This window comes from Ailuropoda melanoleuca, chromosome 11 (assembly GCF_002007445.2).
Source record: "Ailuropoda melanoleuca isolate Jingjing chromosome 11, ASM200744v2, whole genome shotgun sequence".
Taxonomy (NCBI): Eukaryota; Metazoa; Chordata; class Mammalia; order Carnivora; family Ursidae; genus Ailuropoda; species Ailuropoda melanoleuca.
Genome location: NC_048228.1, coordinates 46232741 through 46257097, shown reverse-complemented (window position 1 = coordinate 46257097; position 24357 = coordinate 46232741). Strand labels below are relative to the sequence as shown.

Genomic DNA, 24357 nt, shown 5'->3' with positions numbered 1-24357 from the left:
AATAATAATAATTTGGAAGATGGTGTAATTATACAAATGAGGAAAAATGTCTCAGGTAAAGTAATTAAAGATAGTAAAATAAATTAATTTTGATATTATCCTAACCAAGGCATTATTAGGAAGATTGTCTTTTGCTATCCACTTCCAAATTATAGGATGTCTTTCAAAGTCAACTGAGCAACCCAGGTGAATACTTTAGGATTTTTTGCACGTTTTTCTACACTCTATACAATGACTCTGTCAATACAAGGGCAAAATCAGTGAAAGGAATAAATCAGTGTGCAAGGCTCACTGGAATTAAAAATAATTTTTTTACAAAGTAGCATTTACTGCAAGGGAATACTTTTGTTCCTGTGGTATAGTCATGTGAAAAATGCTTAAATGAGAAAAGCTGTAATAAAATAATCACTGTGATATAACCAATATATCCACAATAAGGCTACACCATCTTCTGCTCTTTCCACCAATGTGTTATTCTTACCTTCTGAGGAAGTTTCTGTACTGTTCATCTCTAGCTTGAGCTGTCCTCCTCATTATATTCTGGAATACCTCTCGATCTAGAGCCCAAGTTTTAACATTGGTAATAGCTTTAGAAAAATCAAGAAAATAATAAAATATTGTTTAGCCCCGCATTAAGAAAACATTCCAAAATGTTAATCATTAAATTTTTCATATATTCTCATAAAATGATATTTCTTGGAAAATGCATTATTTAACATGCAAATGGAAGGAAGTAGTGACATAAATAGTGGGTAATTTTATAAAATCATCTTTGGCTTTGAAATGAACCATGATTTGGAAGTGAGTAGCAAAAGATTTCCTCTCTAATTATGTTTTGCTTAGGATGATATCAAAATTAGTTTGCAATTCCTAATTACACACTACATCATCAGGATGTATTTCAGATTTGTGCTGTGATATAAGAGAAAACCAGCCAACTTGTAGCTAGATCAGAGAGGGAAGAATTCACAAGTAGATAATTGGAAGTTAAAGATCTCTCAGTGTATGAGTATGTTTTTATGTCTTTTATGTTTTTCAGACACTGTAGCTAATGAGAGCCAATATAGTTTAAGGATCTCTATGGTTACTTTTGTATAAAGTGCATACAAATCATTTTCATAGAGATTATGCAAGACAGTTTTTGAGACAATTTTTTTTATAGGAAAGACATGGAAAGCAAGAATAGAATCTAAAAAGGAAGAAGAGCAGAAGCTGCAGCTCTAAAAGATCTAGATAAAATTACAATTGTAATTTTTTAAAAAAAGAAGTAATGAGAGCCTATAAAGTAAATCAAAATCCAAAGCTTTGGTTTACCAAACTTAAGGGTGAATTAGATTTATCTTGACATTCTTGTTAAAAATACAGATCCTAGGCTCCATTGTCAAAGATTCTGATTTGGGTTTGGAGTGAAGCCCCAGAATCTGCATTTCTATCAAGTCCTGCAGCAATTCTGAGATGCTTCAGCCAGTCCTAAACACTGAGAAATGCACCTGAGTAATTCTGCCCAAGATTTCCATGAATAAAGTCAATAAAAACAGGAACCCTTACACTAATCCCAAAAGTCACTCATGAAAACTCTCACCAATTAATTCACATCCCTTTTAATATTTATATATTTTCCTTGGTTTCATTAATTTTTCTGGTTTATAATATGATCAGAATATCATGGAGAATGAAAAGCAAACATTCTGGATGAGCCAAAGGCAGATGCTTACACAGTAAAAAAAAAAAAAAAAAAAAAGTGAAGTGGCAATTAAAGCAAATATTAGGAATAATTCAGTAATATAAAGTCATTTTCATATTTTATGTGCAGGTACTTGACAGAAAGGTTCTCTTAATTTGAATTGTTTAGACAAGCACTTTCAACATAAGTCCTGTAAGTACAGCATTTCTATTAACAAGAGCACGTGGGGCACAAAGGGAGACAAAAATACTCAGCAGGCAACAGAGACTCAGATTGTCATAAACATTGGGCAACAATTCAAAAATACAACATTTCATCCCCTGTTACCTTTCACGGAGGCAGTTCTTGTACAGTTGTATAAAATGGCTAGTTCCCCAAACGTGGTCCACATAGGGATGGATGATAGAAATTTCTCCCCTTGGAACACCTCTAGTCGGCCCTCTATCAGTCAGAATTAAAGAAAAACACAAACAATCATCACCCATCTAGATTCCATAAATTACAAAAATAAGACAATCAGAAAGTACACGAAGCATACCGGCAAGATATCTTATGATTCTCATTATAATATTGTGGTGGAGAGTGTAGACTGAAAGCAACTTGGCCATATTAGCTGATCACCTTGAAAAAAAGAGTTACCTACTCTGCCTGAGTCTTTTTGTCAGTAATGGGAAGACTACTAATAATATTTGCTTCATACAGTTGTTGTGAGAATTCAATATGTTAATATAGGTAGGGAACTTAGAACACATAGTAAATGCTGTATTAGTGTTAGCTATTGTTAATATTATTATCATTGTTACAAAGATCTTTCCCTGAAGCAGTGGATGGCAAGTATTGTATTTAAAATTCATTCTATCCCATGAAAATGCAGCACATAAGACAATTTCTCTTGTGCAAGGAACACAACAATCCCTGTATGTCTTGAAAACATGGCTTAGCTGTTCACACTAACAGAAGGACTAACTTGTCCTAACTGAGGAATGCACTGGCCCAGTCTGACTGCGTGGCTCCGTCCAATCATTGGCTGTATAACCTTGGTTAAGTAACCTCACCACGCCTCCACTGTGGTCTAACCCCTCAATCATTGAAATGAATTAATAAATGGAAGTTGCGAAGAAAAGTGCTTGAGAAGAACTGTATCAAGGGAATTAGAAGACAAGCCACAGACTGGGAGAAAATATTTTTGCAAAAGACACATCTGATAAAAGAATGTCTTGCAAAATACACAAAGAACTCTTACAACTCAACAAAAAGAAAACAAACGATCTGATTTAAAAATGGGCGAAAGAGCTTAACAGACACCAAGGAAGATACACAGATGGCAAATCAACTTACGAAACGATGCTCCACATCATACGTCATCAGAGAAATGCAAATTAAAACAACAATAAGATGCCACCACACACCTAGCAGAAGGACAAAAATCTGGAACACTGATAACACTAAATGTTAGTGAAATGTGGAGCAACAGGAACTCTCCTGCATCGCTGATGGAAATGCAAAACGGGACAGTCACTTTGGAAGACAGTGTGGCAAATTCTTACAACATTAAACATACTCTTAGCATATAATGCAGCAATTGTCCTCCTTAGCATTTACCCAAAGGAGCTCAAAACTCAGATCCACACAAAAACCTGAACACAGATGTTTATAACAGCTTTATTTATAACTGCCAACACTTAGAAATGACCTAGATGTCCTTCAGTGGATGAACAGATAGACTGTGGTACATCCAGACAACGGGGTATTATTCAGTGCTTAAAAAGAAAAGGGGGGTAATCAGAAGGGGGAATGAAACATGAGAGACTATGGACTATGAGAAACAAACTGAAGACTTCAGAGGGGAGGGGGTGGGGGAATGGGATAGACTGGTGATGGGTAGTAAGGAGGGCACGTATTGCATGGTGCACTGGGTGTTATACGCAACTAATGAAGCATCAAACTTTACATCGGAATCTGGGGATGTACTGTATGGTGATTAACATAATATAATAAAATAAAATTAAAAAAAAAAAAAGAAGGGAGCTATCAAGCCACGAAAAAACAGGGAGGAAACTTAAGTGCATACTACTAAGCGAAAAGTCAATCTGAAAGGGCTACATACTCTATGATTCCAGCAAGATGACATTCTAGAAAAGGGAAAATGATGGAGAAAATAAAAAGATTAGTGGTTGCCAGGGATGGGGTTGGGGGAGATGAACAGGTGGAGCACAGAGAATTTTTAGGGCAGTGAAAAACAGTCTGCATGGTATTATAACGATGGATGTCATTATACATTTGCCTAAACCCACAGAAGGTGCAACACCAAGAGCGAACCCTGTGGTAAATTATGGTCTTTGATGACATAGCAATATAGGTTCGTCCCTGGTTAGAAAAAAAAAAAAAAAAAGCACCATTCTGGTGAGTGATGTTGATAACGGTGGAAGCTACACATGTGTGGGGACAGGAGAGTATGGAAAAATCCCTGTATCTCCCTCTCAATTTTGTTGCAAACCTAAAACTGCTCTAAAAAAAGTTAAGTCTTATGAAAATGAGAACGAGTGCCTGACATTAATCTTTATCTAAGCAACAGTTGGGGGAAGAGAAAGACAGCAGGTCAGGAAAACTCCTCACAATTCTTTTGCCCTGCTGATTCTCTTCTCCTTTCCCTTTAAAGTGCAAATAAAACCTTACCTAACAGTCTATGCAAAAAACACCTACATTCATAGAGGAAGAAAAATGGTGGGGTTATTCTTTCCTGTGAAGAATTATTCTTTCCTTCTCCTAATTCACCACTAAACAGCTCTGGGTCACCTCTCTCCAGCCATCCGTTCACCAAATTGGGTTTGAGAACCCGTGTTGTACTAGAAACTGGTCCAGCAGCCAGAGAAACAGCGTGGACGAAACACAAAAGATACTTATTCTGATAGAACTGAAATTGTTGTAAGAAATAAACTCTGTTTTGGCTCCAAATCCTACAGATATAATACAAAATTTAATAATTTCTCATTACAATTAAATTCTATTCCATTGAAACAATTTAGTGGTACTCTTAAATTGATATCATGGATCGTCATGCATTTCAAGTTTTTTCCTAATTGACTGTGACTCATGGTACTTGTGCAATACTGAAGAATTATATGGAATATCAAAAGTTTAAGCAAAATATGCTTTTATTATAGGCTACTCATGCCATACATTATAAGGGGAGATTTTTAATTAATTTGCTCAATCAATTACATCAGGCAAGTCAGTGCTTAGATAACACCGTAATTAATTCAAAGAAGAAACTGACCACTTTTCATTGCCATGTGAGCTGTAGCCTGATTTCAATGACTGTATTGATGCTGGCTTCTGTTCTAACTCTTCTCTGCCCTCGCCCTTCATCAGAGTCACTGGCAAGGAACAAGATGGGCTGACATGAGTTTCTCATCCTTTCCTAGCAGGTTCCATAAAAAATTTGTTGAGTTAACGATTTTTTTTTAAAGATTTTATTTATTTATTCGACAGAGATAGAGACCAGCGAGAGAGGGAACACAAGCAGGGGGAGTGGGAGAGGAAGAAGCAGGTTCATAGCGGAGGAGCCTGATGTGGGGCTCGATCCCATAACACTGGGATCACGCCCTGAGCTGAAGGCAAATGCTCAACTGCTGTGCCACCCAGGCGCCCCCGATCTATCTTTTCTTGTCAGAACTTCTGGTGTTGCTAACGTAGAAGTGAAATGGCCAAGAGAAAAGCTGAAAGAGGAGGAAATTGCTCTAGATCGTCCGTCCCTAAAAACTTGAAGGCTGGCTAAATTCAGACTATAATTCACTTCCTGGGTAGAATAATTACTTGAGAATGACTGTATAATTTCAAGGGTGTCTACAAAGATGTTTATGGCAAATAAACACCAATATTTATGAAACTAGCATGTCTGAAGAATCAAAGTATATGAAAACAATCTTTCATGCAGTATAAATAGAGTAATATATGTTTATTAATTTTTTTGGATAGGCAACTTCTGCCCCATACCTAAGGCCCTAAGGAAACAAGGATCATAAAAGCATTCTTAGATTGCCAGGAACTAACAGTAGAAAAAAAAAGGTCACAGCGAATCTCAGTTTACCACTCCATCTGGGTAAGCCACTTTAACTTTCTCCCTAAGACTCAAAACGTGGGGGATTCAGAATTTGACAAGGTGTTCAATAAGCATATGCCTTGTTCAGCTAATGTCTTGCTTCTGTATCTAATACCATTTTTTGAGTACCACTGTTAGGCATGCATTTGATATGTATTTAAGAAATCCTTTGCCTATCTATCCAGCATATAAACATGTTCCTATAAACATATATGTAGAAAACCATTTAAAGGGTTCTAAAAACACCAATCTTAAGGCTTTCTATTTGATTCATATGTTGCTTACATATACCTAAATTATCTTTTGAAGTCATTCATATATAACCAAAATATTTCACAGAATCATAAAAAAAAAAAAAACCTTTTCTTTATCCTCCTACAACAACCTAAAAATGTCAACATAACCAGTGGTATTTTGAATAGAAACACCTTTTTGCAGCTGTTGAGTGAGTGGCACTGTGATTAAAAGTATGGACTCAAGTCAGACTGTCTACATTCGTATTCTACCTCCACCACTCAGGAGCTTCGTGGCCTTTCCTAAGTTACTTAACTTCTCTGTGACAAAATCTACGTTAGTAATATGGAGATAACAGCACTTGCCTAACAGAGTTGGCGAGAAGATGAAATGAGATCTCTCCATTAAGTGCTCAATAGGGTGGCTGACATATAAAAAGCATTCAGTAAATATTACTACCACCAGTATGATTAGATCAACAATGTTACTATTTCATGAACTCAAATCAGTTACGTTTTATATGAACAGAGCAACTGGTTTTGCATTTTTATAAATGTTTGCCAAAAATCATAAGACAATAGGCAAAGTATTTATTATACGATAACTGGAAAAATCTGTTAAACCCACCTGCTAGCACAAAAATATGGTTTCCTGGTTCTCCTTGCTTAATAATGTAACTCCCTTGCTGGTAGTTTCTCCCATACATGCATTCCACCATGTCTTTGATCTGCTGAGGATCCAGTCTCTTTAGAAATTGATTTTTATTAAGGGCGTCTGTAATGAGCTTCTTCTCACTGGCATAATGGAAAAGAGGTGGAAAGTTACGTTAACAAAAACCGTGTTGTGCTATTTAGATTTATTTCATTTAGATTCCTGATATTACCACCTATGTACTTACAACTTTTCTGGGAGGGACAAATTTTTTTTCTAGCCCCACCAACACTGACCCTTATAACTACCATACTTCACAGGTAAAATCTTTGAAAATATTTTTGAATAGTTTTCTGTAATTGACATTACATCAATTTTATTATCACTCTTTGCTGTCATCATCACAAATATAGCATCTCTCAAGCTCTCTAGATACATATAAATAATATTAATATTAGTAATAGTAATGGAGACATGATTTTTTGGATGGAAAGAAAATCTGGTATTTAAGAGAGTACCACACGGTATTCATTTTTTCATATATATTTGCATGCATAATGCCTATAGTAGCAGTTATATTTTATTTAATCTTCACCGCTATCCTGTGAGAAAATTACTATTCCTACTTTCTGGATAAATAGACTAAAAAGTAAGAAGCAAGTTAATCCCCCTAGGATTTAAATCTAAGTCTGTGAGTCTGAAGACTGTACATCTATTGCCTCTCCTGAGCTGAAGAAGACAGCTCCTTGGGACTTGCTAGGTTCGATCAGAAACAGAAGGTGATGGTGATAGGGGCGCCTGGGTGGCATAGCGGTTAAGCGTCTGCCTTCGGCTCAGGGCGTGATCCTGGCGTTATAGGATCGAGCCCCACATCAGGCTTCTATTATGAGCCTGCTTCTTCCTCTCCCACTCCCCCTGCTTGTGTTCCCTCTCTCACTGGCTGTCTCNTTCTCTGTCGAAAAAAAAAAAAAAATCTTAAAAAAAAAAAAAAAAAAAGAAGGTGATGGTGATAGACTGGGTTCACCCAGGTTTTGACCCTCAGTATATCTAGACTAGAAAAAACATATATTTCCAGTCTCATAACCTATTCATTCCCCAAATCCAAGGCTCTCTTGTTCATTGCCCTCCAACATTCTGTTTTCTTTTGGAAAAGAAGTAGCTCAAAATAATTACCCAATCTTATTACCATAAATTTCAAAAGTTTTAATTAACATACTTTACATGTAGCTATCATAGAATTATTGAGCTGGCAGAAAAGTGGCCTTGTGGGCTAGGTCAGAATCTCTGCACAACATATTTGCTTTCAGTCAAACTCAGCGTGATTTCTAAAAATTGGATTTTTCTGTATCTTTCATTCAAACTCTTTCCCACCACTAGCTTTACTGTTTTACGACTTGTGATATTTTTCTACACAGAAAGTTCCCAAACGTAAAGTAAAATCTCACAGATTGGATACTTCCTTCATGACCCCACCCATCAGGCTATGTGAAGAAAACAGAATGAAGAAATTCCTTCAGTCCTACAATGACTCCCTCTCCTCAGAGCTACACAAACTCTGAGTGCCTTGAGAACTTACTTCCTCCTGCCACTAGTCTATCACCAAATCTTGTCATTTCCCTTTACAAAAAATCACTGTTACCCATTTCAAGGGTCTAGTTTCCCTTTTCAAGGATGTCACCACAGTCTAAGAAAAAAATTTAGGTCTGGACATTAATAGCTTCTTTTTAGCATTTCAGCTTCTAGCCTCCTTCCCCTGTAGTCTGTTCTATCTTTTATTATCAGATTATTCTTGCTAAAACCTGACTTCATCCTGATCTCATTTTTACCTCATCTGCGAAAGCCAATAATAATTCATTCAATTAATATAAACCGTGAAAATACTTTGGCTACATGTTCTTCTCAGAACAAGCACTAAAACTGTGAACAATGCCAAAAAAGCCCCAGCTTTCATGGGCTTTTATGTTCTCCTAACATTCCAGCTAGTGTTTCATCAATGCCCACATAGCCTAATTTCCCAAAATACGTTCCAAGAAGTGCTCTTCCTTTATAAGCAAAAGTGTGCTGAGTTTGAACAATTTTGCAAATTCACAATGCATACTTTCAGAGTTCAAAGAAATCTTCCAGTAAACAAATCTCTTAAACCAATGTTTCCAAACCTCAATGTCTTTTTATTTATTTCTTCTTTTGGCTTAACTTCTATGAACATTCCATGGAAGTAGTTTGAAAACCCTTTTGCCCATAGAAGAAAAGCAAGAGCCTACAATCTGGTATTGACCATTTCCCACCATATGACTCCACTCCACCCATCCAGTACTTACTTCCTAAAACAAATCCTTGGCTTCAGATAGGCTGGTATCCTCATTGTCTCCCATGCCTGCCAGCTTTATCTTTAGGCTTAGTCCCTGTTTTCTCCTCTAACTTAATTTCTTCTTCCTTCAATCAGTTTAAACCTTATAATTCTCCCTTTATGATCTAGTCAACCGTGCGTCGACGCTGTAGCTCACACAATCCTTTCAGTCTATTCTAAACTCCTAGAGTACTGTATTCATGTCTATTCAATTCAACAAATTTTATCAAACATTTACTTAGGACATAAAAATTAGTTAAGCATGGTCCATGGCCTCAAAGAGTTCCCAAATCCTTTTAACTTAATTTAGTGTGTAACTTTATAATAATATTCTACTATTAGAAAAGAGTTCTCTCGATGACTTTTTCTACAAACTAGATTATAAATCTTAAAGGACTGGGTCTTCTCTTGAATTCTCTAAGAGGCAGCATACAGCAGTGACTTTCACTCCTTCTACAACTATGATAGACCAGCTGTTATCAGAACAACTCTCCCCGCTCGCACAATACAACTTTAAAAGCTAATTAAAGTATGTATTTACAAATATGTTTGAAAGCACTGGAGACCTATCAACATAACAACAGCCTGAAAAGCCACGATCAACAAGAGGATATGAGCTTGACATTCACCTCTGCTTTTCCCTTCAAGGCATTTGCTGATTTGAACCCAGCGCTGAACAGAGTTTTGGAAGTCTCAAAGGATTAGAAAGACCAAAGTTAATGTTCAAGGCACACCATGAAGGAAGAATCCTGGTAAACAAACAGGATTTCATACGGGGACATCTGTAGGGCTGCAACCTGTGAGTAAGCACCAGTACAAGAGAGGCTAGCTCTGGAAAAGACTGAACATTAACTTCAAAATGACAAATTCCTATTTTGGTTAAAATAATTTGCTCCTAGCCTGACTGCCTGCCACAGGCAAAGGTAAGTGTTTTCTGTAAGATGTTCACAAAATCTACAGATGCAAATTTTCTCTAGAGTTTCTCCCTAAAGAGTATCTGGTATGACATCAGGCATACCAAGATAAAAGACCAAATGACTGGAGACCAAGAGAAGAAAAGACAATAGAAACAGACCTAACAGATCAATATATTGTAGGTATCAGATACAGACTTTCATATAACCATATCCTAAGAAAATCATATCTAGGACCATCATAATCAAATTACTGAAAACCAAACAGAAAGGGGAAAATCTACAATGCAGTTGGAGAAAAGACACATCACCTCAAATGACCAACAATATGACTGACTTACACCTCAACTGAAATAACAGAAGCCAGAAGACAATGGGATATCTCCAAAGAGCTTTTAGTGCCTATTTCCACTCTCTTTACCCAGTGAAAATAGCCTTCAAAAATAAAAGCAAAACGAATACATTTCAAAATGTCATTCCATTGGCAATAGACTCATAACAGTGGAGAGCTCCAGACAAACAGAAAATGATTCCAGATGGAAACTAACAGATGCTAGAATGAAGAAAGAACAATGGAAAAAGTAAATATGCGGATGACTAAAGGAAGCTCATCTTTATAAAAGAGTAATAGCAATACCTTGTGGATTTTAAAATGTTTGATAAATAAAATGTTTGAGAACAATAGTCAAGATGTGAGGCAGGGGGGATGGCACTAAACATAATTTAAGGTCCAAGAAGTGATAAAAGCATTAATCTATATTAGAAATAAATAAATTAAGGAATCATGTTATAATTTAGGGTAACCCTTATAAGATGAGCCAAAGAATGTTTAACTAGAAAGCTAACAGAAAAGAAAATGGAATAACACGCATTTAATTAATCCTAGAAAATGTCAAGAAAATAGAGGAAAAGAAACCCAAAAAGTGAAACAAATATGAAACAAATAGTAATATGTTCATGTGCAAATATTTGTATTTATATTAAAGATAAATATACTAAATACTGGAATTTCTAAAAAGACCTTCAGATTGAAAAATAAAATAAAAAGGAAATATGAAATGTGTGTTACTTATAAGAAGCATTCCTTAAAGATAAGGATATGGAAAGGTTGGAAGTAAGGAGGTAGAAAGGAATCTTTATACTATATAAACACCAATTATAAAGAAAATGTTTCTTGATATAGGAAAGTAGACTTTAATGAAAAACACAATTCTAGAAATAAAGAGGGCTATTTCATATTGATGTGATCAGGAAATATAAGTATTCGAAATGCATATGCAATCAATTAAATAGCATCAAGATATAGAAAACATTGACAAAAATAAAAGAACAAACTAATCCACAATTGTTTGGGGAAATTTTATTACATCCCTTTAAGTAACTAACAGAACAAACAGACATAAATTAGTTAGAATATAGTTTTAAACAGCTGACTATCAAACTTAATTCCTTGACCTCATTGATATTTTAAAAGATTGTATTTGGGGCACGTGGGGACTCAGTTGGTTAAGTGTCCAACTCCTGCTTTCAGCTCAGGTCATGATCTCAGGACTGCGAGACTGCTTTGGATTCTCTTTCTCCCTCTTCCTCTGCCCCTCCCCACCTCCCTCTCTAAAAATAAAATAAAGTAAAATAAAATAAATGATTGCGTTCAACAAATTCAGAATACACATTCTTGTCAAGTACACAAAAACCTTCATGAATATTGACGATATGGTGAGCCATAAAGCACGTCTCAACAATACAGAGTATGTTCTTCGAACAGTAGAATTATTTCTTTTTTTATTTTTTAGTTTTCTTTTTTTTTTTAGAGAGAGCACTGGTGCATGAGACTGGCTGTAGGGGGAGGGCAGAGGGACAGGGAGAGAGAGAATCTCAAACAGGCTCCGCACTCAGCATGGAGCAGAACGCAGGGCTTGATCTCATGACCCTGAGATCATGACCTGAGCCGAAATCAAGAGTCAGACGCTTAACCAACTCAGCCACCCAGGTGCCCCAAACAATACATTTCTTTTTTTTTTAAGATTTTATTTATTTATTTATTTGACAGAGAGAGCCAGCCAGCCAGAGAGGGAACACAAGCAGGGGGAGGGGGAGAGGAAGAAGCAGGCTCCTAGCAAAGGAGCCTGATGTGGGGCTCAATCCCAGAACGCCTGGATCACGCCCTGAGCTGAAGGCAGACGCTTAAGGACTGCGCCGCCCAGGCGCCCCCCAAACAATACATTTCTAAATTGCCCATTGATCAATGATCAAATCATAAGGAAAATCAAATGGTATTTTGAAATAAATGATAAAAATGTAACATACCAAAACTTGTGAGATGTACATAAATCATGCTAAGAGGGAAATTTACACTATCAAATAGATATATTAGGAAAGAAGAAGATAAAATCAAATAAGTGCTAGAAAAAGAAAAGCAGAATGAGTTCAAAAAAGGGAGAAGGAAATAAACAATAAAATGAAAGCAGAAAATAGAAAATAGAAAAAAAAAAAGTACAATGAAGATAATCAACACGGCCCTAAATATTTTCTTTAGGAAGACATAAAGCTGAGGAATTCTTGGTAAGACAAGGAGGCAGAGAGAATAATTATCAATATTAAAAATATTTATATCTGTAGATATTACAGATATAAAAAATTTATATCTGTAGATATTACAGATATAAAAAGAAATGAGTGGATATAGTATAGCCAACTCTTGAAAATTTAGATGAAGTGAAAAGCTTCCTAGAAAAATAAAACAAACCATATATGACAAAAGAAGCAGTAAGAAAGTGATTAGCAATTAGGAAAATTGGACAAAAAATAAAAACGGTCTCACAAAAGGAATTCTAGATCCTACCATTAAGTTTTCCAGACACTTAAGGAAAAAATAACATTAATTTTACATAATCTTTTTTGGAAAATAAAAAAGAATTCTTCTCAACTTACTTTAGAGTATAAGAATAGCCTGATAACAAAACTCATATCACAAGAAAGAAAAATTAATGTGATTAACACATGAAAAGAATAAAAGATTAAAAAAATAGAAAAGTCTTATTGGATGCAGAAAAAGTATTTGATAAAATGAAACACCTGTATATGATTTCTAAATTTTAAAAAAGCTCTTAGCAAATTAGGAATAGACTGGAATGGAATTTCATTAATCCAATAAAAGATGATATATAGAACAAATCAAAAACAGAAAGCATTATATCACATGGTAAAATATTGAAAGCTTTCCCCCAAGTATCATAAATGAGACATTTCAATCTGACCCTGAACCAGGAGTCAGAGCAAGTGTAATAAGGTGAGAAAAAAAATAAACACAAAGAGAAAAAAAGAAAAAATATCAAAGATGTAAACATAGGAAAAGAAGAAATAAACCTGCCATTCTTTCTAAAGACATGTTATGTAAGTGAAAGATTCAAAGGGATGTACAGGTAAAACTATCAAAATTAACGACTGATTTCGACAACTGGATACAAGGTCTCCAAACAAATTCAATTATATTTCTATATCCCAGCATCAAATAATTAAAAATGATTATTTTTAAATTACATTACTTTAAAAAGATAACAAAACCTCAACTATACAAGATTATATCTAACAAAGTGTGTAAGACCTTTACAGAGAGAAGTACAGAATTTTAAGAGAAATGAAAGAAAGAAATGGACGCATATACCACAGTTGTGGGTGGGAAGACTAAATTTTTTAATGATGTCAATGCTACTCAAATTGATCAGTTTCAATAAAATCCCATTCAAAATTCTTTTAAAAAATTTATGAAAATTAACAAGCTGATTCTAAAATTCTTGGTCATAAAAAGGCCCAAGAATAGCCATCACAACATTGAAGAACAATAACACAGTTGGAAGACTTAAAATAATGGATATCAAGAATTACTATACATCAAAATAATTAAGAGAATATACTCACAGCACAAGAATGAACAAAAAGACCTTTGGAACAGAGTAGAAAGTCTAAAATCCACCTACATATACATAGAAACTTAATTTAAGGCAATAGTTGTACTACAGAGCTATAGGGAAAAACAGACATCAATGGAAAATACATACTTCTAAAATGGTTCATCCTTATTGTCAAGGAAAAGATAACCAAAACCATAACCAGATATCACAACGTACACACCAGAATGCTAAAATGAAAAAAAAACTCTCAATGCCAAATGCCCCGGAGCATGTAGAGTAATTTAATTCTCATAGGTTACTGGTGGGAGTATATATTTGTTCAACTACTTTGGAAAATTTCGTGGCAATCTATATTAAATGTGAACTTACATAAAATGTACTACCCAACAATTCCTCTCCTAGGTATACAACCATCATAAATCATATACATGACATAGTGAGTATGCATAGATAGATACAGATACAGATAGATATATACAGAGAGAGAGATGCAAAAATGTTCATGGCAGCCTTACTCAAAATTGCTAAATACCCAAATCAACCAAGTGTCCAACAATAGTAGAATTGGTAAACTGTGGTATAACCACCCAATAAATACTACACAGCAACTATAATTAATTAATAATAATTTACTGCCACATACAATAACACAAGTGAGTCTCGCTATATAAACCAAACAAGCTAAACTTAGGTAGAGTACATACTCTATAAATCCATCAAAATACAATTCAAAAAAAAAAAAATGGGGCGCCTGGGTGGCTCAGTCAAATAAGCATCTGCCTTTGGCTCAGGTCATGATCTCCGGGTCCTGGGATCAAGCCCCACTTACAGCTCCCTGCTCAGTGGGGAGTCTGCTTCTCCCTCCCCCTCTGCACCTCCCCCCAACTCGTGCATGCTCTCTTTCTCAAATAAATAAATAAAATCTTAAAAAGAATTTAAAAATAGGCAAAAAGCAATCTGTGATAATCCTAGCACAGACACTGGTTACTTTTGAGGTAGATAATGGGTAGAGATTAGAAGGCAGAAAGAGGCGCTGAGGCACTGGGAATGTTCTATTATCTGGTCTGTTTGGTGGTTACATGGGCTTGTTCACTTTATGATTTGTGTACTTCAATGAAAAGTTCATTTAAAAAAATAAAATGCGTAAATGGCTTTGGAGTCAGAAAATCCTAGGTTCAAACCTCAGCTCTGCCACAGCATAGTGGTGTCACCTTGGACAAGTCACTGAACCTTTCTGAATCTCAGACTTCTGCTCTGGAAATAGAGCATAGTAATCATATCTACTTCATAGGAATATTATGCACATTAACTAAGATAAGGTGCCAGTAAATACTTTAAAAATGGCAGTAGTAGTTGGCAATGGGGGTTGTCGCTGCATGTTTTTTTGCAGGGGGGGGGGCGGGGTGGAGCAGGGAGCGTGGAATGGGAAAGTTCAGAAACCAGGGAGAAACAAAGAGGCACTGCCAAGACACTCAGCTCGGCTCAAAGTCCTCCCGCCAGGCTGGATCTCAAATTTACGCCCATCAGCAGCAGCATCAGTGATCTTCCTGTAATCCTTTTACATCGCCGCTTACATAACCCACATTCTTGGAAGCAATACATTTCTGCCCTCTAATTTGCTTCAGGCAGTTTAACTGGTCGAAGTCCACCAACAGTTCTTGTTATGAAGGCTCCTACATCTTCCTTCTCTGGTCCTGAATTTTAGAGGCCTGTGTTCTCACTCTTCGCTCTTGCTGGGCAATAGCACATATCCTGCGATCTTCTTTGTACAAGGCTCAGCGCAAGCAGGGGCCAGTGCCTCTGCCTTTTTTCTTATCTCTCAAGGATTTCTTGTGAGCATAGAGGTTGAGGCCATGCAACTTGTGTGGCGTTTCATAGCTTAATTATATATACAGATAGAAAGCATATTGTAAAGCGTATTTGTCAAGGGCACAATATCTGGAGCCGCAATGTCAGGGTTTGGTTTTTTTTTTTTTTAAGATTTTATTTATTTATTTGACAGAGAGAGACAGCCAGTGAGAGAGGGAACACAAGCAGGGGGAGTGGGAGAGGAAGAAGCAGGCTCCCAGCGGAGGAGCCTGATGCGGGGCTCTATCCCAGAACGTCGGGGTCACGCCCTGAGCCGAAGGCAGATGCTTAACGACTGAGCCACCCAGACGCCCTGCAATGCCAGGGTTTAATTCCTAATTCTGCCCCTTATGAACTGTGGAACCCTGGGCAAGTAACTTAATCTCGAGTTTTCTCAGCTGTAAAATTACAGTAAACACAGTTCACAGGTCATTTCTATGACAATTTAATGAGTTCACAGTATAAACAGTGCCCTGCACATAAAATATATTACCTACAGGACAACAATTTTTCTTCTAAGTCAGCAAGTTACCAGCAACTTGAAAACCTTTAAGTCAAAACAGCCCTAAAAACTATACTTAAGACCTGCCTTGATTTTATTTAGGGAGACCCCTTCTCAATGGTGGTCAAACTCTTGACAATCCAGCCTCGCCACCTGTTCGGCCTGCCGGTGCTCAGAGCACCCACAGGCCCACTGAACTACTTACAAGTCCCCAAATGTACCAGGACACCCTGTCTCCCTGCCAGCCATTCGTCCTTCAAAACCCAGCTCAAGATTATCTTTTCCATGAAGCTTTCCCCGATCCCACCAAGCAAAGTACACTCCCTCCTTCCTCTGTATGCCTAACTCTTAGAATACGAATCACACAAGACTGCAATACATTTTCGTTTCCCCAAGACACTGTGATCTCCAACTGTGTGGCCATGCTTTCTTCATCCTCTTAGGACCTAAAATCTACTAGCGCACCTGGCACCCAAGAGAAATTCAACAAGATTAAGAATGCTAATGTACATTCAAATTCTTTCTCCAAGTTTAAAAATTATGGGTACAGAGACAAGAATGGAGATGAGAAATGTCAGCTACTTGGTAAACAAGCCACAGATAACAAGCAAAATAAGCATCTCTTTATTTCCTGCTCCCAAATATCTTTTGAGCAATAAACCAACAAGAAAAAAACCTGATAAATGCACAAGTTTATAATTTGAGAAACTAGCATGAGAACGATGGGATCATTCCATGCGTAATCAGAAAATGAGCATGACTTTCCCCTGTCCGCTCTCTCACCCTATTGCCCATGTAATTAAATACGGTTGTAATTTAAACATGTTTACTGTTACTTCTTGCTCACAACAAAGACTTCTCTCTCCCTTTCTTAAATGTTTGCACATGATCCTATTCCCATGAGCATCCAAGAACAGACTTTAATAATGAAATGTTGAAAACAACCAAAATTTACAAGGAAGTTAATCTGACACACTCAATGATATGCATGACCGTCATTGTGCTGCATGGTAATTAGCTAGAAATGGTAAATGGTTCCCTGAAAAGTCTGTAATGAGTATTGCCCTTAAATTGTCAAACTGAGCATTTCTGGAGTCAGCTCTAGGGAAGCCTGTCTCTATAACAAAATACCGGCTCCCAATTGTCGTCCCTGCACATTACGATCCTCTGGGGAGAGTCTATAAATCCTGACGCCCAGGGCGCTCACCTCAAACCAATTTCATAAGACTCCCTGGTGGTTAAACCTCAAGCATCAGTATTTTTAAATACTTCCCAGGTGATTACAATGTGCACTTAAGGGTAAGAATTACAGCTGTAAACAAGAAAATGCAGGGAGCTTGAAGTTGTCCTTTTCCTCTTTAACCCCACTGCACTGGAAACAAGCCTCCATTGAAGGCTCGTAGAGCAATTAATCAATTACTATCATTAACAGTGATTGATTAGTTAACAATAATCAATTAATGTCTGTTGCAGGAGTTTTCCATATCTTATTCTCCTCTGCAATATTACAAATAAACACAAAAATGAGAAAATCATTATTCCTCTCTCCCTCTTCCCAGGAAACCATATAGAACTTGAAACATAGCCTAGCACATTGGGGACAATGCTGTCCAGTCAGCCCCAGGACTCTGGATTTTTTTTTTAATTGTGGTAAAATACACATTTATAAACTATACCATGTTAACCATTTTTAAGGGTATAGTGTAGTGGCATTAAGTATATTCTCATTGTGTTTCAACCATCACCACCATTCATCTACAGAACCTTTTTCATCTTCCCGAACTAAATTTCAACCCATTAAACAATAACTCCCATTCTCTGCTCTTCCCAGCCCCTGGCAACCTCCAATTCTGCTTTATGTCTCTACAAATTGGATTAGGTATGTCACATAAATGGATTAATGCAATATTTGTCATTTTGGGTCTGACTTACTCATGTGACATGATAGCCTCAAGGTTCATTCATATTGTACTATGAAAAAGAAGGAATTTCCTTCCTTTCTTGAGGCTGAATAATATCTCATTGTATGTATATACTGTATTTTGTTTACCCATTCATCCATCAGTGGACATTTGGGTTGTTTCCACATTTTGGCTACTATAAATAGCTCACAACATGCTGCTATGAACACACGTGTACAAGCCCTCTGGACTTTTTTACATATGGCTTTACACCTTCAGCACGGCCAACATCCTTAGCCAGAGAATCTCACAACAGAAAAGCAAAAGGGCCTGGTGTAGTGAGCAGAATTCTAAGACGGCTCCATGATCTCCAATCCCTGGTGTCAAGCTCCTGTATAATCGCCAACCTTGAGAGAGATGGAACTTGTGTTTTGCTCCTTGCCAACAGAAAATGTCAAGAGTGATGGGAGGGTCACCCCACGTGTTTAATATAAGATTTCATCTTAATCAACTGTAAAAAGATTCTCCAACTGGCCTCGAAGAAGTAAGCTGCCGCGTTGTGGACAGACCTGGGAGCAAGACTATGACTAGGAACTCTGGGCAGCCACCAGGAGCTGCGAGCAGCCTCTGCAGACAGCCAGCAAGAAAATGGGGAGCTCAGTCCTATAACCACAAGGAACTGAATTCTGCCAATAATCACTGAGCTTGGAGGAAGCCTTCTTCCATTAGAAAGCTCTAGGAAGGGACACAGCCAGCTGACTCTTTGACTACAGTCTTGTGAAACCCTGAGCAGATGATCTAATCGTTGTGCCTAAACTCCTAACCCACAGAAACTCTGAGATAACAAATATGCGTTGTTCCAAGCTGCTAGGTTCGTGGTGGCTTATCGCACAGCAAGAGAAACTAATACACCTGGGTGTCCTTGAGTTTCTATTTCCAAGAAATTTCAGGTAGTATCTTGTCCACTTTTACCTACCTTTTTCTCATCTGATCTGGAAAGAAGCTCTAGAACTTTCTTTCCTTCCTATTTCCCAGAGCTTGATCTATAAACCCCCAAAAGAGGACCCAAACTGCTGCTTGAAGTTTACCAGTTAAAATTAATTGGACATGATAAACATATATTCCTGAAAGGTTTAAATGGACACTGAGAGTTCCTGATCGCTTGCATTTTGTTCTGAATTATATACAAGATATCCTCTGGCTATTCTTGGCTAGATATCTAATACAAAACAAAATAAAAACACCTCACAAAAACCTGTCCAACAAGACTGCACTAAAATATCTATGAATAGCAAATAATTTGGAGTAGAGTCCAGATGGAAGGGAGGAGACAAACCATTTTCAAATGAGACTTTAAGAAAAGGGAACACTTTTAATCAAAGGATAAATACAAGAAACATATCTGTCACAGAGAAGGTACTTCCAAAAAGAGTCTAAAAACTGAAAATCTTTATCCTTGGCTTTAGATATGTTCCCTTTCTTGAGAATTCCATTGCAGTTTAAACCCTAGAAAAAGCCAGGTGACCGGAGTGGAGCTGCTCAGGCTTCCAGAAAGAAAAGGGGAGGCTTCCGGGCAAGCGGACTGTGCTGCTTATTAGGAGACGAAGGTCAGTGGTGATGCTTCCCTTTGATCAAACAAGCACGGAGAAAAAGGACACTGTTTTCTTGACTATACTGTTTCTACTATACCCTTTCCTGTGAATCTAGCAAGGAAATGGGCAGCGTCCAGAAAGGCACGCCATGTCTGTACGGAAAAAGTGGGTCAGAACAGAGTAGCCCATTTCAGAAGACACTTAGAAGATGTAAGTGAGGGGAGCTGGAGTCTCCTCTCTGGCCTCCAGGATAGTGGTTCAAAGACAGCACTGCTAAATTCATCTAGAGGAACCTATGTGCAGTCCAGCAGACCCACGAACTACAATAAATATTGTATAAATTAGTATCACAGCAAGTAAAATAAAACAAGTGTAGGTTTCAGAGTGGCTCCGATTAAGTGTCAGCTGTCTTGACATCCAGGGGAGGTCACAGAGCTCGAGGCACTGCGAATGGTGACCCTGGGCTAGTTACTCTACCTGCTGAGCCTCAGACAACAATAATTAGCCAGCAGGTAGGCTGTGAAACTAAATGAGAGAACTCTAACCTAGGTCATACTGCAGTGTGCCTAGCTGGTTATAGGTACTTGGAATTGGTACTGGTGGCCACTGACTGGTCTGATACTGAGAATGGAGGAAAACGAGGAGGGAACCAAAGAAAAGCGTATGTGAAAAAACGGGGGAGAAGAGACAGGGAGACACACAGAAAGGGGAAGCAGGAGAGGAAGAAAACAAAGTTAAAGAATGAGCTTAGCTGATTAAGAAATTCAGTATTCAATAACTAGCTGTCGAGTCGAAGCTGTTGACCTGAGGACTGAAGGACATCTTGGACACTGCGTAGCCGCTAGCCAGGGCTATTGGCTTCGTGGAGTCTAAGAACAGCCTGGGGCGCGCTAGGACTCTCCCGTTCGTGGACCCCCAGCGGAGGCGCTGCTCGGAGGCCGCTGGGCACATCCACCAGCTTGGACTCTGGACTGTTCACCGCAGAGAGGCCTCGGGTGCCGAGTGTTTTCCGAGGCTGAATGAAACATTTTCCCAAACACCTGGCAACTGGCGGACCGGAAGATTTGAAGATAAAGTGAGAAGGAGCAAAGTGCGGCTATAAACCAAGCAGAAGACCATGTGAGAAGCTGAGAGAGGACCCGGGTGTGGGTGCACGGGGAGGGGGGGGCCAGGGCCTTTGGCTCCTGGAGAGAAAGAAGACAAGTCAGAGGCCAGAAGTGAGAGGGACCGGGGCCAGGAATCAGAAAGTCTGCCTAAACCTCTGTAACGTCACCAAGATGTCCAGGCAGCTACCACCTAATTCTAGGCAGGCTCCTTAACTTGTCTGTGCTCCTTACCTACCCCCCCTTTTTTTAAACAGCCCCACCCTCCCCATGCACACGTCCAAGGGGAGCCATTCACAATGCAGGCTGCACCCCCTATAGGGGCTGCCTGTCTGCACCGTGGTGGAGAACGCGCACTTGGCATCAGGCAGACGTAGATTTGAACCCTGGTGCGGGGAACTACCAACACCACGACCTTGAGCAAACTGTTGAATGACCCTGAGCTTTCATTTCACCTTCTCTGGTACCATGGAAAAGCACCTCCCGCCTCATCAGGCAAGTCTCCTGCCTCCATGAGATAACGGGTAGCTGTGCAGCTTGGGTCTGATCGGAGTGTCTCAGTGCACACCATTGCTGAGAAACATAACCGCTGTTCTCAAACATTCTGACCACTTACAGCAGACACACCACCCAGCTGCTTCACCCATAGCTCCTGGCTATCAGATCACCCCTCAGTTGGACCTTCTCTTCTTTCTTTCCTTATATAGGGAGTTTCATTTTCTGCTTTTTGGAAGACTCAAGTGAAGGCAATTATAATACAAATTTTTTAACTATCCAACTGATAAGTAAAAGTCGGTACATAGACTCCTTCAAATTTTTAATAATCTATTATGTGAAATATAGATATAGAACCTCTCAAATAGCAATATCTAAGTCATGATTTCAAGGAAGTAAAAAAAAAGTTTCTTTCCCTCCCTTCCCCAGCAAATGTTCCTCTAGTGCAAACTGATAACAGGGCCGCACTTTCTGGAAGCATAATTTTCAGGGAGAAATAATAGCCGGGAGCTGTTTGTAATATACAAAACCAAAGCATTAGAAAAGCATCCATTTCTAATTATATATTTCATTTTTTACAAGGCTTCCCAACTAAAATGCGATTTTCATCTTGGAGAAGTGGTATATAGGAGTTATTAGAACAGACTTGAGACATCAGGGTTTCTGGTTTTGAATCCTGGTTCTGCTATTAAGAGCTGTGTAATCTTGGGCAAGTTATTTAATTTTGCATGTCTCAGTTTCCTCATCTATAGAATGAGGGTGAAAATAATACTATCAGTAGTATAGGTTTGTTGTGAGAATTAAATAATTCAGTATTTGTGAAGCATTCAGAATAGTGCCCAGCACACAATTAGTGATATATAAATACTATTATTTTTACTTTTACTGGTTATTCCATACAAACACTTCTGTCCAACAAAGCAGCTACGTTTCTGTAATGTACATTCACATGCTAGGCTCTGCTTCAGAAAGGAAACACAAATGATAACAACCATACTCTTTCTCGGTCCCTTGACGTCGATCTTATTTACATGGATGACTCACTAGCATTTTCCACTTTTACCTATTCTGCTCCTGGGGTGGGAGTGACAAATGAAACTAATTGTCCTTCCTACAACTAGAGTCAACATCTGAAGTCAGATGGCAAGTCTTTGTTTTATCCTTCCCTTTCAGGGAAGAACAATAGTTTCAAATGATAGTTTTTGTGTTCTTAGCGAAAGGCAGTCATACTAGCAACTTGCCAGATGTCTCTGATTAATTTACCTCTGTTCCACCAGACATTCAGCATGAGCTTGTAATTTTGCTCTGCCAATGCTGAAGTTTGCTAAACAATGTCTACACAAACAGAAAATTTAATTTCAGTGAAAGGTCTGACCTCTGAATACATGGTTGTCTTGGTGCTCGAGGCAGGTCAGACATGGCCAGAAATGCTATCTGAACTCTTTCTCGCCCTCCTTTGCCACTGATATTCAGTTCTCAGCCTTGAGGAGCACTGTACTCATGTGGGAACCCATTCACGCCCCTCCATAGATATCACAGTCTGTGCTCTCAGGTGGACCGAACCCATTCCTTGTATCACACAGGCCTGAGCGCTGAGGATCCAGCACTTGGTGAACATTGACGCAGTGGGTAAGCTCTACTCAACTCTGCTTGGAGGAAGCCAGGAAGCACCATTGTTCTTCCTACCAATCAATAAAGCATGTCAAAACAAGGCAGACTGGTGCCCAAGCTGTTTGACTTTAGGAATTGATTCTTGTGGGAAGGTCTGAAAACATTAGGATTGTAGAGGAAAAGAACTGGTTTCAAGGTCAAGAACCCTGGATTCTAATCTTAGCTCTGTCACTTACCATGACAACTGCAACTCCCCTACACCTGTTTCCCCCCTTCTCCAGTAAAGGTTCTTCTAGCCCTAAAGCCTCGGCTGTTTGCCATAATAAATTAAAATCAGAAATCAGAGCACTTGATACACTGTAGTGCTCTGAGTCATCATGATTTATGATACTTCAGTAAGGCTAAGTACCTGTAATAGAAACGGGCTATGTGCCCACATAGTTGTATGCCTCTGAAGATCAAAAATGGCCAGTGGACACAAAGCCAAGTCACTCCAAAAGGCTATGCTAGACTACAGGTTCAGGGCAGTTTCAGAGTGATCCCACATTGTGTCCACCTCAGCATGACAGGCACATTCTCATTTGCTGTGGCTTTGTCCTAGAACCAAACACAGGTCCTATGTTGTCTACACAGTTTTGCCAAACTTCCCTAGGTCATAATTCCCATCTCAGGAAATAGCAGTTCGAGTCAAATACTCATCATCTATTTCCAAAGAAGACTTGCAAATGGCCAACAGACTCAAGAAAAGATGTTTAAAATCACTAATCATCAGAGAAATGCAAATCAAAGCCACAATGAGATATCACCTTACACCTGTCAGAATGGCTAGTATCAAATAGACAGGAAATGACAGGTGTTGGCGAGGATGCGGAGAAAAAGGAACCCTCGTGCACTCTTGGTAGGAATGTAAGTTGGTGAAACCACCATGGAAAACAGTATGGAGGTTCCTCAAATCATTAAAATAAAAATACCATACAATCAGGTAATTGCACTACTGGGTATTTACCCAAAGAAAATGAAAACACTAATTTGAAAAGAAATGCACACCTCTATGTTTGCTGCAGCATTATTTACAAGAGCCAATATATGGAAGCAACCTAAGTGTCCATCAGTGGGTGACTGGATAAAGAAGATGTGGTGTATATGTGTGCAGTGAACATTACCATAAAAAAGGATGAGATTTTTGTCATTTATGACAACACGGATGGAACTAGAGGGTATGGTGCTAAGTGAAATAAATCAATGGAGATAGACAAACACCATATAATTTCACTTATATGTAGACTCTAAAAAATAAAGCAGAACAAACAAACAAACAGACAAACAGATGCATAAATACAAAGGACAAACTGGTAGCTGCCAAAAAGGAGGAGGGTGGGGGATGGGTAAGGGGAGTGGGGCTTCCAGTTCTGGAAACAGTAAGTCACAGGGATGAAAGGTACATGTAAGGATATAGTCAGTG

General features: G+C 38.3%; 1 protein-coding gene across 1 annotated transcript in view; it reads right to left on the bottom strand.

The window, feature by feature from the left end:
* The window catches only part of PRKG2 (protein kinase cGMP-dependent 2), a 96019-nt gene that overhangs the window by 58163 nt on the left and 13499 nt on the right, over positions 1-24357 (bottom strand). Inside the window, exons 3-5 of the mRNA XM_002912477.4 lie at positions 6648-6814; positions 2012-2125; positions 482-587 (exon numbers count right to left, since the gene is read on the bottom strand). Of these exons, the coding sequence (XP_002912523.1) occupies positions 482-587; positions 2012-2125; positions 6648-6814 (387 nt within the window). The remainder of the gene's footprint in view (positions 1-481; positions 588-2011; positions 2126-6647; positions 6815-24357) is intronic.